The sequence below is a fragment of the Myotis lucifugus genome, unplaced genomic scaffold (genome assembly GCF_000147115.1).
Source record: "Myotis lucifugus unplaced genomic scaffold, Myoluc2.0 scaffold_195, whole genome shotgun sequence".
In the NCBI taxonomy this organism is placed as follows: domain Eukaryota; kingdom Metazoa; phylum Chordata; class Mammalia; order Chiroptera; family Vespertilionidae; genus Myotis; species Myotis lucifugus.
In genome coordinates, this window is record NW_005871243.1 from 836,920 (window position 1) to 854,574 (window position 17,655).

Sequence of the window (17,655 nt, forward strand, 5' to 3'; positions counted from 1 at the left end):
GAAGGAGTCCCAGAACCAACAGTGAGGGCAAGGATCGGGATCTGTAATGAAGACCAAGGCTTGGCTTTCAAAGAGGAGGCAAGACTTTTGCCCACAGGTGATCTGGATTCTCATTGAGGCGAACACACGCGCTTGTGTGGCCTTTTTTCTGTTGTTGTTTTAATATAAAGTGAGAGATTTCACTAAAAAAGGTTAAAATTGAAGTGAGTAATCTTCAGTGCATAATGCAATTGTTAATTTTAGCTCCTTGCGTGGGTGCCGCGCTGACTTGAACAGCCGGCTGGAGCCTTCATTAGAGGAGAAGCAGGCAGCTTGAGACAGGTGGAGCTGGAGCAAGCTGTGAACGGGACTGCGCTGGGAGCCGGTCATTAGTGTTAGGACCCGGGTCCTGTCCCTCTCGCCCTTCACCCTGCCATGCTCACTGCCATTCTCGGCACTGACTTTCCATCTCTTTTCAGGTTGACGATGTGTCACACTGTGTGAGGGAGTCGCATGGCCATGGGCCTTCCGCACTGTTAATGGGGACATGGGACTCCGCTTGCCTCTGATCTGCGTGGATTTTCCCGGTGCAGAAGGACAGAAGCCACCAGTGAAGTCGCCGAGACCTACAGCAGGAATTCTGTGCCAAAGGTAAGAAGTCTTGTCGTTTGGCTGTCATCTCACCTGTGGGTTTTGTGTGTGTGTGTGTGTGTGTGTGTGTGTGTGTTTTTATTATTGTTACATAAATGCGCCTGTTTGCATTGAACAGTTCACACAACGTAAACAGAACTGACAGGGATCTGTATTAGGGACTCAACTGGCTTCTCGTTTGTGAAATTGAACCCAACGTGTTCATTCCATTTTCCATGTGAAATCTGATCACGCTCTGATTTTTATTGAAAAGCTCTGAAAGAAAGTTAGGGCAACAGAAGTCCCATCTCCTCCCCCTCCCCCGTACACTGAGAAACAAGCTGTTTGCCATCGGGAAACAGAACTTTTTCTTTTGTCAACTACATGCATACCCGGTTTCACAGAAAGAAGAGCAGTCAGTCACAGGGCACTGGAGGGGACAGCCCTCAACCTCCCCGGACCCAAAAGCATGGCTCACGAGTCACTCACAGACCCAAACCACCTGCCTTTAGGAAACCGGTCCCCTCTTCATTCCCACAATCCTTTGCCAAAGGAGCCTGTGTTTTTTAAGGATATCATTAGCTACCATCTGTCCAGTCATGGTGGCTCTTAGCAAATTTGCAACAGAAATTGCCGTGGTTTCGCTCTTTCTCATATTTCCTATAGCCTGCCGGAAATCAAGATACTGAATTAGCAAATGGTAATTAAACACTCCCCAGGAAACGTATCAAAACACGGATTTGTCCAATACTAATTACCATTGTCCCCACTGGGAACAGAACCGGCATTGCTGTGAAATGTTTGTGGAAAAAAGCTGACTTTCTAGGCTACAGTGTCTTTTTCTCTCCTTTTCTTTTTCCTTTCTCCTTCCCGTTCTCTCTCTCTTTCTCCCTCTTTCTCCCTCTCCCTCTCTTCCTCTCTCCCTCTCTCCCTCTCTCTTTCCTCCTTTATTTTGCTCACATCTTAAAAAAAAGAAACCAAGGAGAAAGTCAGTGCTAAATTATTCATGAGCCTCCTCTGACCGCAGCCCATCAGAAAGGGAAGTGTCAGGCAGGGGTCTGAGAAAAAGAAAGAAATCACAAACAGGCTTGAACTTGGACAAGCCATCTCCAGAGCCTGGTCCAGCGCCGTGGTCCGTTGTGAGCCTGGAGCAGCAGCGTGCAGGGCCAGAGCTGCTGCCAGAGATCCTTTCCCCGGGCTCTGGGCAGAGGGCTCATGCTTTGAATCAAGTCGCTGTCAGTTTGTAGCCAGTTTTTTTCTGGCCCTGAAAGGTCTATTGTCCAGCCTAGGTCCTATGTTTATACTGAATGGTTGCCTCTTAAATTGATGTTTGCCCCTTGAGTGCACCGGGTTCCTTATCCCTCGAAAAGTGTGTCTACGGTGAAAACTTGCAAATCATTTCTGAGTCATCCTGAAGGCGCCGCCGAACACCAGTACCACCTCTTGACTCAGAAGCGCAGGGCGGTATCCGTGCAACAGTTGGAGAAAGACTCTTTCTCTTTTCCTTCTGCTTTGTAGTGGGTCCCGGGGACTGTGAGTGGCGTGCCAGTATGTGTCTCTGTTGGTTTGCTTACCCGTTTTGATGGCAAGGGGCATCCACCAGGGCATGTGTTGGTGGGTGGGGGTGTGGAGAGGGCAACCAATTCTGCCTCCTGTGTTTGCCTTGGGTGCCGGGTGGCATCTTGCTTTAGTCTCCTTTTTGTATAAAAGTGACAGGGATGCCCGAGCTGCGCATTTGAATGAGGATGTGAAGGGAGGAATGAAATATCTCAAAAATATCGGGGAATACTGCACCCGGCTCTAACCTGATTTTCTGACACCCTGACCTTGCAGGCCATCAAAGCTTGCTATTTTCATTTGCGTCTGAGAGGATGTCGGAGCCAGGGGACCTGAGTCAGGCCATCGCGGAGGAAGGCGGGCCGGAGCAGGAAAGGACCACTCCGGAGAACGGCATCGTCAAGTCGGAGAGCCTGGATGAGGAGGAGAAGCTGGAACTGCAGGTAAGGGGGGAAACCGTTTCCCAGGCCATGGTGTACAGGTCCTGCTTTTCCTTGTTAGACTGCTGTGAAGGTTTGCTTTCTTCCTTTCTACAAAAGAGCTTGACTAGGAGAATAACTAGGAGATTCATCAGGCTATTCTCTCCCTTCCCAGTTATCGGTCATTCATTTTTGCCCCTGACTAAATCGTGCTCAGAATGGCCCAGCGACTGAATTTGCACACAGCACCACCATCCGAATGTCCAGACCACCTCAAGGCATGTGGGGGAGGCTTCTCCCCAGGCAGCTTTAGGCGAGCTGAGTTTTTTAAAATGGATTTGCTATTCTGTGGAAAGATGAAGACTCGGCTCACGATAGACTAGGAAAAAATCAAAGACGTGAGCTCTGCTGACCATCACAGGTGGGCTCAGGTTAGATTCTTATGAACAAGCAAACCCAAGTCCTAGAATTCCCAGCCAGAGGTGGAGAGATAGAGAGATGGATGGACAGATAGAGAACTATAAGAGGGGTAGAAATGGAAATGAGGGTGACTAAATCCTGAAAAGGTGACATGATTAAATACATCCTGAGTTATGAGGGGGGAAAAAGGTTTCGTAGAGAAAAAAAAACTGTACTCGCAAACAGCTTGTATAGATTTTCTTTGAACGAACCTACAAACGTGTTAACTCTTTTTATTTACCAGCAAGCAAAGGCAGATAACCACATAATGGCCCAAAGCTTCAAGGTCAGCTGTTCTTCTCTCTAATAGCTGCTAAACCAGAGAGCAGAAAGCTCAGTGGTCAGAAGTTTGGGGAGCTAGAAAAGGAGGAGTCCTCTCAGTGCCTACAATGCCGTTGTGGCTCTCACTGTTGATTTCTCCACTGTAGTGACACCTTTTTTTGCTCCTCTCTCTCTCTCTCTCTCTTTATCTCCCCCCCTTCCCCCGTCTCTCTCTCTCATTGTTCATTTACGGTTTGTTTGTTTTTACTTTGCTTTATTTCTAACACACAGAGGCGGCTGGCAGCTCAGAACCAAGAAAGAAGAAAGTCCAAGGTAGGATCCTGGGGATTCTACATAGACCTGGTGGCAAGGGTATCAGTTGCATATTTGACACCTGAGTTAATGGGTTTGCCAACAATTCAGAGGGCTGTGTGGAGGGATTGTGGTAGATTTGGGCTGTGCTGGTGCTGTCTGCTTTCAGCGGGGTCATGTTCACATCTCCCTTCCTTTCTTGCTCTGGATGCTTTTCCATGAGAGCATTTAGGGTTCCCAAAGCTGCAGTGTACCCATTTGATCCCCAGTTCACACCTGCAGGTTTGACATGCTTTGCAAAGCAAACAGCTGCTTGTTTTGTTTTCAGTGGAAGGAAAATTCGGGGTGAATGTTTCAGCCTCCCAACTGCTTTCCGTCTGGAAGCAGACAGGGGCTGGTGTCTAGGACACGTTTGTCATCTTTGTTCAGCATCTCAGTTAAGTCGCCTCCCAGCTTCGTTTCAGTCGACTATTTTCTGTCACCTTTATCTTCTGGCATTTCCATGAAATGGCAGCGATTCATCCCTCCTGTGATTCCAATGTGGCGGGCACAGTTGGCTGGAGGAATTCCTTAAATCCATCCATTCACGTCTTCCCTCACCTCTGTGCCCATCACCACCGGGGTCTGATGCTTTGAGCCAACGTAGACAGCGCTGAGCAGTCTGTTAAGAACCAAGATCTGGTTTGCGGTGGTCATGTGAAGGTGGAGATGATTTGGCGGCCTGAGAATGTCCTGTGTGTGTTTTCTTTATTTTCTCCTCCACCCCCTCTTCTCTCCCCTTCCCAGTCAGGAGCAGGGAAAGGAAAACTGACCCGCAGTCTTGCTGTCTGTGAAGAATCCTCAGCCAGACCCGCAGGGGAAAGTCTCCAAGATCAGGTATACCCCCCGTTACTATGGTTACTTGCACGAACGGGACCCACCTCTGTGTGCATGGGTATGAATTTGGCATTAGACAGTGTTTTGGGGGCGAAGGAGCATCATTTGAAGAACAAAAGTGTTTCTCTGGCTTCATCCCCTGTGTATGAGACGTTTTGAACTAGTGTCAAGGTTTGTCACAGAGTATTATTACGTTTGTTTGTTTTCCAGACCCTCTGAAAACTGCAAATGGAAAGGAATGCAAAAGAATTTAGATTAAAACTTAAAAAGTAAGCCCGGTAGGGCTGGGTTTCCTCAAAGGCTCTCTCTTGATAAGACTGAACCAAATGCAGACCTAAGTGTCCCATCTCCTTCCCTATGGGGTAGTCTTACCTCTCACCTCCCCCCAATGCATTTGCCTATAAGAAACACAACCTATCATCAAACGTTAGAAATAGAGAAACAGGTGCACTGGACTTGGGAGAAGTACTTTTATGGCTGTTAGTGGAGATGTCTCAATACTGGAAACACGATTCAGAAAGGAATCTGAGCCGATGGTGAATTTAAGTTAATGTTAGACATGTATTGCTGCAGAGCCTCACGGTGAGCGTTGCGAACTTACAGCAAGGCTACTGGGCTCTAAAAATTCAACTTCCAGCAAAACCCTTTTGTGACACAAACGGGCAACTTCACCTCACCTTGATTTCGGTTTGCCTTGCAGGCATCGTATTAGCTTTTATTAAAATAGTCTTGCTGCTGATATTTCCCTTATTTTATCAGAGGCTGAGAGCAGTCAAGACAAAAGTGAAATGATTTATCTGAGCCCAGGGGAGGGAACATTGATTTAAGATATCATTATTTTTGTTTGGTCTTGTTTTGCTTTTCTCTTTGTACTTTAATTGAAATACTCTACATTCTCCTCATGGTCACAGAGAGCATTGAGAGCACTTTCTTTAAAAGGACCAAAAAGAAAACCCTTCTAGATTTTGTCCTGAGAGTCCTTTTTTCCCCCAGCCGCATTTTCTCAACATGCCACTCCTGTCGTGGGGCATGAGCAGGCTGCCTTTCAGTGGCCATCGAGATGTTTCGTCCACAAGCTTTCTTTTCCTTGGGTTCTGAGAAATGTGTGGCTTTCCTTCAGCATTTTATTTGTGCTTCTATTTTTACTGGAGATGGAAAAGGGGGAGTCATGTGACTATCCCGGCTTGTATTATTCAATGTTGATTGACGGCTTGTAATGTACTGCACACGCCACGTGTTAACTCTGCAGAAAGACAGACTCTGGGAGAAGGGCTGTCCCCGTTGTCCCCCTACTCCGATGCAGGGCAGAGGAGGACAGCCTTTAGAGACATAATCTGATTTTTATCCCATTTGGCAAGGTACCAGGAGGAAAAGTTTTTAAAAATATATTTTTATTGATTTCACAGAGGAAGGGAGAGGGAGACAGAAATAGAAACATCAGTGATGAGAGAGAATCATTGATCCAGCTGCCTCTTGCACACCCCACACTGGGGATCGAGCCCACAACCCGGGCATGTGCCCTGACCAGGAATTGAACTGTGACCTCCTGGTTCATAGGTCAATGCTCAACCACTGAGCTACACTGGCCAGGCAGGAGGAAATTTTTTAAGAGAGCATCTGTATCCTAGTGCCCGTCCTAGACCTAAGTCCAGTTTCTCCATACAATTGGTGCAGAGAAATAAGATGCAAATGGTGCTTTGTTCCCACTGGTTCCAAGCTCAGTAACCAAGACTAGGCGAGAAGTAGAACTTGCAAGCTTCTCTTTGGACTGGCTGAGGGGTGGTGGGAGCAGGGAGATGCCAGACAGTACCCAGACACACATGTAAGCAAGTGGCCGTGCTAGACTTCTAGAGAATGAAGAAGCAGACCTTTGAGCTTTATATGCAATGCCTTCATTAGCTACCACCGGCACTTACAAAGTATGGGATCTGCATCCCAGAGGACACTGGCAGACGTATACAGTGTATGCATTGTATTGCTTCCCCTGTTTGTATATTTCACAGTATTTGGAAAACTGCCTTCATTTTCCTGCGTGGGAAAAAAATCTTGCTACCTGTACTACTTGATCTCAGACCCATAGTTGATGGTTCAGTCTGTCCTTCAGTTAAAGGAGTTCTGCTTTTCTAATGTTATCCTCTTTATCGGTGTATTACTGCAACTTGAATCATTCTTCTCCTGTTGTTGGACATAAACTTATCCTGTACTGATGTATTTATTAACACCTGTATTTTATTATTGAGCATATCAATAAAAATATTAAAAAATAACAGATTGTTTTTTACCAACTCTACAGCACTTTTGTGTGTTCTTTCAACACCATAATGTATGTGTTTGTATAGAACAGATAGGTGTTTTTCTGAGTATTAGCCCACACATGGCATGAGTTTGTCCATTTTTTGGTAAGTAATGTCCGTTAGCCTCTGCTCTTACATGAGTATTTCTAAGCCTCTTTGATTTAAGACTTAAATGTATGGAGGCTGGAAGGTTCAGTTGGTTTTGAAGAAGCAGTGAGACCACTTTCATGGCCTGGTACCCTCAGTTTCCCACCTAATCAGCTGTCACATTGATTTTCTTCCCCACCCCCTTCCTGTCTTCAGAACCAGGCATGTTTCAGCTGCTGTCTTAGCAAGTAGAAACAAATCATAACCCTAAAATCCGCCTGAAGCGTTATGGACTAAGACATTTCGGTCCCAAATCAAGTGATAAAAACAATCAGTTTTACATATTTCTTACATGTTCATCTCCAGAATAAATATTTGAATGTCAGGACATCAGCTCAGATAACTATGTATCATGAGACTGTATTCTGTTTCATCTTCTGTATCACATGTCTTTCCAGTCTTGGTGACTTCTTATTCCAGCTATGAATTCACAATGGAGCCCCTCCCCCAAAAGAAAGTTGGCTTTGGAGGGCTTTGATTTTATGCTTGTTCGATCAGACAAGTGAACCAAGAACCAGTAAGAATCCCAGATTGGCCATAATTTGAGAATATACAGCATCCATTTAGTCACATGTAGATGAGCACTAGTTTAGTTTTCCGTGAAAAACACTATTAGTCATTGGGAATATTTTTCCCCTACATCATAAATTTTAATGTCACTAGTGAAAGAAAGCTTTCCCAGCAAATGATCTCTTACATAAGAACATGTGGGCTTAATGTTGACTAATTTGTCATCGTTTCAATCATAGCATAGGATTGTCATAAAACTAAAAAACATAATTTGGCTCATTCTTCTTCAAAACAGTGAACATACCATCAACCAAATGGCTGATATACAAGTTAATACAAAATGCTTCATTTTCAGTGCAAAATAAATAAATACAAAAGTGGATTCAGCGCAAATACTATACATGGTCAATCTTATACCAAGCAATAGTCCAAGAGAATCTTACATTTTGGAAAGGATTAACTGATGCTAAAACTAAACTCGTATTAAATATTTATACATAATTGAATGAAAATATAATTCTAGTTTCTACCCTTTCTAAAAGGCGATGCTTATTGTAACTATACATTATGATGACTTATTAGGGGCATTTGTAAACCATGCATGTATGACAATAATGCATACCTAGTATTCCTGCAATTATATAGCTTGTTTTTCCTGAATAGTAAAAAAATCATTGTTGATACAGTGGTAAAGTAGACTTTTTCTTGTAAATTGGCTGGTAGGGCCTTTATTTATGTCTGTTCTATGTGTAATGATGATTCGTAACATCTGTCTGTTTGTATTTGTGCCAGTTTCTCCTTACAAGAGCTCATAGGAAAGAACTATGGAAGCCACGCCATGTTTGAGACATGGCCGTGGCTGAGATGCAAGCTGGCTGATAAAGAACTGTTTCCTAGGTGCTTACCAGTAAACGTGTAGAGGAAACAACAGTTGTGATCTACAGGAACATAACTTGCTTAAGGTTAACCATTGGGAGCCAAAGTTTTAGTGCTAGATGTTTCTCCTGACCTGCCACTGACTCCTGAACTTTAATTCACCTGCAAGGGCAATTATTTTTCTGACAGGTTGAATATTTTACCATTTAAGAAAAAAAAAAACACTGCTCCTGGCTTTCATTTGCCTGTACGTGATAAGCTCTATGCAAAATGGAAGCCAGACAGAAATGATTAAATCTGGCCCTAAATTACTATATTTTTTCCCCCAACAGGAATCAATTCATTTACAGCTTTCCAGTTTCCCCAGCCTGCAAGAGGAGGATAAATCTAGGAAAGATGACCCTGAAAGAGAAAAAGAAAAGGATAAAAACAAAGATAAATCCTCTGAAAAACCCAAGATCAGAATGTTATCAAAAGGTGAATGTGAAAGTTTTCTTAACTTACTCAATTTAGAAAAATGAAGAATCATAGAATAATTCTAGATTTTACATGCATATTCACCTCCCACCAAACTCCGTATTTAATTGTGTGTGTGTGTGTGTGTGTGTGTGTGTGTGTGTGTGTGTAAAAGATGTGAACTTGATTTTTTTACCCTGTTCATAGTGTCATTATTTGTGTAGCCTAAAAGGTTATTTTTAGGATCACATTTTTTGGGATTTTCATTGGGACCTCCTATTTTCAAAGATAAGTTTGTAGGAACAATGAATATAATTTTGCTCTGGTTTCAGGTTTATTAGTCCCTTTAATTTAGATAGATGAACAGCAATGGTACCCAGTTTTATATCTTAACTTTCATGTTTATCTTTAAGGAAAGATAGTGGATTAGCAATTCTCAGTCCACAAGTGATATCCTTTCCAAAGCACAGATGTATGTATCCATGTCAATGAAATACACACTTAACATTTTACCTGCCACAGATGAACTTGGTTTGTGCAACCCATATACTGCTACATAATATCTCACTTAAAATATACAAACCTCTACTTCAATAAATTTTTTCCCAAAAAAGTCATTCCTTCTAAATCTGCAATCCTACAATTCAGACTTTTCAAATTGTTGCCATACATAGAATTGTACAAAACTAAAAGAAAACAAAAGTAAAAACAAATTTAAATTAAGTTGAACAATGCCACAAATAGCTTTGCAGCAGACTTTTGTCAGTAACTGAGAAAGTATAGGGTATTCGATCAGCTGAGGAACAGCAACTACTTCTAACATTATGCTCTATAACCATTATCTGCTTATAGTCGCTACTGAATATCTAAAATTCAAGGTGTATAGAAGAGTAAAGAAATACAGCATCCTAAAATGGTTTTAGAAATTAAGTTTTAGCTAGAATCAGAAGATTTGGAAGACTTAGAAATATTTACTATCCTGCTGCATTTAATACAAAATCAATACAGATTAATATTTAGATAGTCTTAGGGTTTCCTTTTTCTTTCTTTCTTTTTTTTTTTTTGCCTTCTCTGTTTTAAGAGTAAGAGGGTTCCTTGAGGTCTCCAACTCCAGAGCTCTCTCTGTGGGTTGAGAATACCTGTCACGTGGAGGTCATGCCCTTGCGGATTTTAAGCTCAGAAGGAACCCATGATAATTGACTCCGCCCACCACCCACCCAGACTGTGCCTCCATGATGGTTGAGTCTGCCACACTCAGGATCTATCCGGTGTTCTCAATCCCTGAATCTAATTTTTATCCTGATGTTACCGGTAGACTGTCAGACTGCTCATTTTGAAAGATGTATCTTTCATATCAATAGCTTCACCTAAAGTTTACCTGAGCAGGAGGGAAACGGGAAAGGTTGGGAAAACCTTTTGACTCCCCCACCCCCATCCCTCACTCCAACTACCTCCACCCTCATTCCTGACAACTCCATCATGCTGTTTGTTTCAGATTGCAGCCAAGAATACACGGATTCTACAGGCATAGACTTACATGAGTTTCTGATTAACACGCTAAAGAATAATTCCAGGTAAATTCTTAAACAAACCTCTTATTTTTAGAAGACTCAAGTGGAATATTATAGTTGAACTCATTGATCCAAGTACTTCTAAGAGGGGAGTTGTAAAGTATAGACACCTTCTCTGATGTCTTAAACCCTCTCCTGGATTTGTATGTTTACTATTGATAGAGAGTCTTAATTCCTGGGTGAATAAGTTCTAGTTTACAAATTCTGCTTTCCTGGTCACAAAGAGATACGGGTTAAGGGGAAAAATAGAGGGGGAAAATCAATATCAAATAAACCAATTATGCTTCAATGCAGTTATATAACCACCTGCTTGGGCGTTGCTTTGTTCTAGTTTCCAATTATTTTAAAATATACAGTTTATTTGATGTGCTTTATGGGCCTAATACCTTGCATATTCTAATTAACATGAAAGCTGCAAATGTGTCGATTATTACAAAATATTTCACCAGTGAGTTTAGAAATAATCTTAAGAGGAATGAAACCATATGTATTAGATAGCATATTCAAAAGAAGAGTTAGATAAGCGTTTGGAGCCACAATCTATTTCGAGCATCCAAATGAACTTTTTGAGTCTTTCTTTGGCAATGGAAAGTACATTAAAAACGACATTTCACATTTATTTTTCAGGGATAGGATGATACTCTTGAAAATGGAGCAGGAGATTATTGATTTCATCAGTGACAACAAGTATGTTAAATGGCAATTCTGGCTAATTTGTAAAAATGTATCTTAATTTGGTCTTTGGGTTGAATTATTCACTCTGGAAAGGTTTAGGGATGGATAAAACATTTAATATGTTTGCTGATGTGTTAAGTGGAGATTCGATTGGAGCTCTATGCTAATGGGAATTGTTGCTTGGACCATGTGCGCTCCTGCTTGTTAAATTCCTGACAAAATGACTATAAACCGGGGCCCACTGATTAGCATAGAGTAGCTGTAACAAGAAGCGACCCTTTTCATTTTTATGATAGTTTTTTAATGGGCTCCAGCTGGCTGCAGTCAGTTATGCCTGGAAATAATTGCGCCGCTGTCACTGTAAACCATGTAATGACACCTCTCCAGCGAGGCGTCTGCACTCCCATAGTATGTCGTATCGTTTGTCCTGTGCCTGGCTCCGGCGATAAGGTATCCTGGACTGAAACAGAGCACTTTCCAAACAGACACTGCGTTCTCCTTGGTGAGAGAAATGTGCAACTGGGAAACAAAGATATTTATTGTCGCCTAATCGATGCATCTGTAACAAGTGGACAATTTGTCTCAAAATGGGAACATGAAGTGATGCCAGAGATGAAGCGGTTTGGATGAGAGAGCAATGGTTGTGTGTGTGTGTACCTGTGAAATGTACTTCGGGCCAGAAACAAAAACGCTGATCCCACTTTGTCTCGGTCCTCTCTTTCAGTAACCATTACAAAAAGTTCCCTCAGATGTCCTCCTATCAGAGGATGCTCGTCCATCGTGTGGCCGCTTACTTCGGGTTGGACCACAATGTGGACCAGACAGGGAAATCCGTCATCATCAATAAGACCAGCAGCACGAGAATGTAAGCCCCTTCGCCGCCTTGAGTTAGCATTTCCCTCTTCTCGTCTGTGTTCGTTTGTAAGAGCACAGTGTAAAATTCGAAGTACGTGACATTTAAAATGCACAGTGTTCTTTATCGCTCGCTCTTATCAGCAGCCGTGCGGCATTTATCTGGGGAGGATGATCGGAGGACCAGGGAAGTTTATAAAATTCAGGCGATGAAGTGGATTTATTCCCTGGTCTCTAACAGAGCTCCTGAAACAGATTTTCTTTCCTTCCATCAGTACCCCTTGCGATTATAAACAAAACTGTGACACGTTTTACGGCAAAATGTAACTCAAGTTAAAAATCACAGGCATTTTAAAACAACAGTGACATGTGCAGGGTAATTGTCCTTTTATTTCTTTTTGCAGCTTCTCAAGTAGAAAAGGCAGCAAACCTGGAGGTAGAAATCCTGCCTCTAAGACCCTGTTCTTTACTGACTGGCTGTGTGGCCTGAACCGCGTCATTTAAAATCTGCCCTCTCAGTGTCTGTCCCTTGCAAAATGACAGTTTTGAGCTAGATGATGCCTAAGTTCTAGCTTTAAAAAGAGGATGGTTTTTGGTTGTTTTTTGGTTTTTTGGTTTTTTTTTCTTAAAAACAGTGTTTGCTTCAGTCTTACTATCTTTCCATGGTCCCACCAGAAGCATAAGATGAGTAGTTATTTGCTTTGGACATTTGGAGCTGTCTTTCTCTTGAACATGGGTCTCTTTTGAGTACAGAGCAAGTCACTTTTATAAGCCAAATACATATGAAGTGGAAAGCTGTCCTAAGTAAAGCATTCTCTTAAAACATGTGTGTGCTATCATTTCATTTTTTTTACACTGTGCTTGGTAAATGGCGTGCATTGCATAGTTTTTAGGAATGCTGTGTCACTGAAGTGAACTTTTGTGTCAAGCAAAGAAACACGGTTAAAACACTTTCTTTTCGGATCATCAGACGTTGGGACAGGAAGGGATGGAGACGAGGCTCTTTCTCGACTCCAGGCCCGGTCTGTGCTCAGCAGAACTAGAGTGAAGGCCATAGTGGAGAAGCACAAACTGGGAGATCAGAGACTGAGTTTGGCTCTTATCTCGGGGACACTGAGTACTTCTCTGGGCTTAAATTACTCATCTTCAGGAGAGTTTGAAGTGGAGAATATTTAAGAGCCCTTGAAGCTTCAGAATTATCGGGTCTTGTGGTTGCGTTCTACTTTGCTGGCAAAATACATTTTAGAGTTGATCAGCTTTCCACTTTGATTGTTGGCACATGTGCCTCCTGTTTTGAACAGTCATAGAAATGGAAAGGTCACTGTCCTTTAATCCTTCACATCTTCCCTCTCCATCAGATACTCCGAGTTCTTGCTATTGTTGTTGCTTTTAATTCTCCATTCTGTATTGTTTTTGTGACTTTCAGATGCCACACACTGATTGCAAAGTAGGCAAGCAAGGAACTATTTCATTTTCGTTTGTTTTTCTCCTCTTTCTCTAAAAGCCCATAACAGAAAAGCCCATAGGTCAACTAGACAGTTTGGTATAGTTGCAACCAATACAGATAGTGCATTTATTCTTTCATGCACACTCATTCTGCAATCACACGGTCATGAATATTAGTAGCCACGTTTGAGATCTGTTCTCTTGTAGAATTTACTGCTTTCTGGTTGATCATGAATGGAGATTTTGAGGTGACATTCGCCATATTGTGTTTTTCAACCTTTAGTTCTAGCTCTCTTTCCCCAGTATATTGCCAGGAATAGGTTTCACTCTCTAGCACTTTGAAATGCTTTCGATTGGAATTCTTTGTTAACTGTCAGATTAAGTGTCAACACCAAATGAGCCTCTTGGAACTCTGGGGCGGAGGTATTAGGCTCTGAGCTATTTTGGTACCGCAAACAGTGTTTATAATGCATATACTCTCTATAATGCTGCTTTTTTGACATTCAAGATTGAGGCTAAAAAATGTGAACAGTGGTTTTATAAATACTACTTAAATGCTACACATAGAAGAGTCTGCTTTTATATGAGATGTTTTACCCTTCTCTTTGTCTCTCTTCCTTGATCGACACTTTCTCTGGCTTATTTTTTTTTTATGTTTTTAAGCCCAGAACAGCTCATGGATCATTTATTAAATAATTTTTTTCACTCCCTTTCCTTTTCTTCAATCTAGAGAAAGGATTCATGTCCAGGGTATATCTTTTGGAGACTAGAAACCATCTACTTGCACTAGTGCTTTCCAAAGGGCCAACATCAGTCAAGGGCAAAACCCCACATGCATCGGAATGTTTCTGCATATGTCAGAGTAACTGTCTAACTAGTCCCGGATAATTTGTATGTTAAAAGGTTGTCATATCTTGAATATTCTTTCTTTTGTCTTTCACATCCACCCACTGTCATTGCCTTAAATCCCCTACTCTAAAAGGACACAGCAAGAAAGGAAAGAGCAAATCCACTGAAGGACAGTGGTCGCAGGTCCCAGACACCCTGAAACAAGAAGAGTGGTCTAAAGGCAGAGGTTTGGGGGGCACCAACAGAGTCTAGTACTCAAGAACTTAATGCCCTGATTCCTAAGAAGTGCAGACCTAGGTATTTGATGGGTGATCTTAGTGACTTTAGTACTTTGCTTGCTTGTTTGTTCCAGGACAGATGGTCAGCTGAGCTGGTTATTAGGTGAATCAGAAGAACCATAAAACTTGTTCTAGCACCAAGTAAAGCTTCTCTCTAGGTGAAGCAGTTGAGCCCAGGTGACTTTGTTAAGAATCTTGAAGTGAAGGATGGTTATTCCACTAGGAGGTAGGACTGTGGGATCTCCCATCTTCCAGAGGGGTGGACAGCAGTGCATCAGAATCTATGGACATCAGTTCTGCTTCATATCGGAAGAGGCAAAGGCTTAAAATGGGAATCTTTAGTCTTTGACCCCCTAGGCATTTCATTCCCTGAAAGTGAGTAATTGCATTTTTACCAAAACAAACAGAAAAAACACCATACTTTCCTCACACATTTATTATATTTCTTTACCTTTGGCTGTGAATAAACAGAGTGGCATCCTCATATGGATGCTGGCTTGACAGTCCTCTGAAGAAGAACAGGTACCTCTTGGACATCCATGAGTGGCTGATTGGCATCTTGTCGTTTCTAAACATGGTAATTTCCTCTGCGCTTTATATAGGAAGAACATTGAAAGTCATCTGACTTTAAGTCAAAGATCAGAAACCTAACTAAGAATTGCATTGCTCTCCAGAAAAACAATGAAGTTTTATTTACTGAACAACCTCGTATTTTAATCAATACTCAGGCTCAAAGTAAGACATATGTTAACACTGGTCCAATTGCATATCATTTCTCTCAAATATTATATTTTCTCATATTATTATTCTCAAATATCTTGGAGACCATAAGGTTGTATAGATGAGATAGGTAAACCATGGAGATATAGTGAGGAGAGAAAATATGTTTGCTGTATTCCTTTCCCCACTTGAAATAATTTATGAGCCTTTGAGTGTCAGATGTGTAATTTCCCACTTAATTTTGGAAATGAAATATGCATGTGCCTTCTGTAATGTTAGTATTCTTACTATAACATTTTTTAAACAAAGTTTTCCCATAGAATAATGATACTTTTTAAATTTTTATTTTTTTAATCTTACAACATTCGAGGTAGATAAAGCTGAACCATTTTACAGGAGCAAAAACTGAGATTCGTGTCTTGATCTTTCTTACCTACTCAATTCACAGAAGACCAAGACTAAAACCATTGCTCCTGGCCCTCAGCCATGACTCTTCTCCTAAGATTAGGAAAACAACAACAAATCTTAATAGAGTAAATACTCTGAAATGATGATAAGATCCCCAAACACTCTTCTTTCACCAGTACCCATTTATTTCCTTACAACATCCTAATTTGCATTTAATTACTTTAAAAACTGAACAGAGAACTCAATTCAACAATGTTTATACTACGGTGAATGTTAAAACTATGACACCAACAAAACTTTGGGATCACAGAACCCACAGGATTAAAAATTGTCCTGGCAGACTTGGAGGTGAGACAAATCCCATGTTCTTAAACCTTGTAAAGCAGAAAGTCCTTCTCAGGTGTTCCATACGGGCTGCCAACAAAAGAAGCATAGACTATGGAACATGCCCATCTTCTGTTTATAGTTTATTTGACCAAAACATAATTTTGGTCAGGACTCTGTGTGTGTGTAAGTATGTAAAAACATTATCTGTGTTTAGAAGAAGGTTCATTGTACATGTACATGCTACATATAGTATTGCCGTAAACATACAAGAGTAGTGGAGGGAGCGAGATGGCTGTGGGTTGGTTCTTCATCTACAGCTGTGCTTGTGTAGGCAGCAGAATGAGCCTCAGATCCTGAGAGCTTCCTTCATGGCTTCTAAGTCATAGGAATTGGCAGTCATTTCAGAACTTGGGAAAAGTTTTAGGACATACCTGTAGGTGAAAACATGGTTGTATTCAATGAACAGCTGGTCTTGTGTCTTACTAATCTTAAGATTTCTGTTAGTGGAGAGAGGCCATTAGCATATTACCGGGCCGTAGGAAGGAGATAATTAGGGCATAGAGTAGATTTAAAAAAAAGTTGTAGTTTATTGGTCAAAGGTGTTTGGTTTCCACTCAGTTGTGTACTTAAATGCTAGACTGTAATTATTGATATAGATCTTCAAACAATAAATTGGAATCTACCAAGAGAAGTGGATATCTACCTAATATGTTTTATGCCCCAACCAGACTCCTTCCAACTTCTCAACCTTTCTAGATTCCACAACATTCCCAGGGGGACATAGCCCCAAACTTCCTCATCCCTTCTTCCCAACCTCCTGGTCTTCAACCCAGAAATATGAACACATAGCATTTCTTTATACATACAAAAATGATCAGTTAATTCTATGTCAATTAAAATACACTAATCATTCTGCACCTTCTCAGCAAGTAAAAATATAATATTTGCATATAAGCTTAAATTGAATACTTATTTACACACCATTACAATATACACTGAGTGGCCAGATTATTATGACTGGCCAGATTATTATGACCACCCCATCAGTACTTCATTGACACTTCCAAAAATACTGATAATTGAAAACTTCCTAAGCAAATACCCTCCAGGTTTTATTATTATTATTATTTGCATAACTAATTCACTTCATTGTACTGATGGGGTGGTCATAATAATCTGCCCGGTCATAATAATCTGGCCACTCAGTGTATATACAAGCAAAAAGCCTTGAAGGCCAAGAAACAATAGTCATATTCCGCAACTTTCAATGAACATGTTACTTTAAGAAAATGGTTACTTGTTTATTTGGAACTGATTAATCAAACCATTATTTGATTATTATAGATTGGATCTATCCTAATTAAGGTTAACACTAATGTAAATGTCAGTTCAATATCCATTGGTGGACTTTTAGATCTAGGCTACTCAGAAAAAAGTAAAAAGTGCTAAGAGTAACTTGTAACATTTACTGAGTGCTTTGCTAGTGCCTGGCATTGGCTTGGCACTTTACTTGCATTGCTGTGTCTCACTTAATCCCCCTAAGCCTTTTGAAGTAAGTATTATTACTTTCCCTTTTTTTTTTTACAACAAAACAAACAACACTTCTGTCATAGGGATGTTAAGTAGCTTGCAAGAAGTCACACAGTTAGTAAGCTGCAGAGCTGAAAAGACACAGTAATGGGTGTTTTGAAAAGCCACATTCTGTTAGGCTTGCCAATCAGCACTTTCTGTGTGAATTGTTTAAAACTTAGCT

General features: G+C 41.2%; 1 protein-coding gene across 1 annotated transcript in view; it reads left to right on the plus strand.

Moving 5' to 3' along the window:
* The first annotated feature begins 322 nt into the window (after positions 1-322).
* The window catches only part of ARPP21 (cAMP regulated phosphoprotein 21), a 102,842-nt gene continuing 85,509 nt past the window's right edge, over positions 323-17,655 (plus strand). Inside the window, exons 1-9 of the mRNA XM_006097077.3 lie at positions 323-373; positions 459-630; positions 2,443-2,609; positions 3,597-3,638; positions 4,404-4,493; positions 8,653-8,797; positions 10,272-10,350; positions 10,975-11,034; positions 11,747-11,887. Of these exons, the coding sequence (XP_006097139.1) occupies positions 2,481-2,609; positions 3,597-3,638; positions 4,404-4,493; positions 8,653-8,797; positions 10,272-10,350; positions 10,975-11,034; positions 11,747-11,887 (686 nt within the window). The 5' untranslated portion in view covers positions 323-373; positions 459-630; positions 2,443-2,480. The remainder of the gene's footprint in view (positions 374-458; positions 631-2,442; positions 2,610-3,596; positions 3,639-4,403; positions 4,494-8,652; positions 8,798-10,271; positions 10,351-10,974; positions 11,035-11,746; positions 11,888-17,655) is intronic.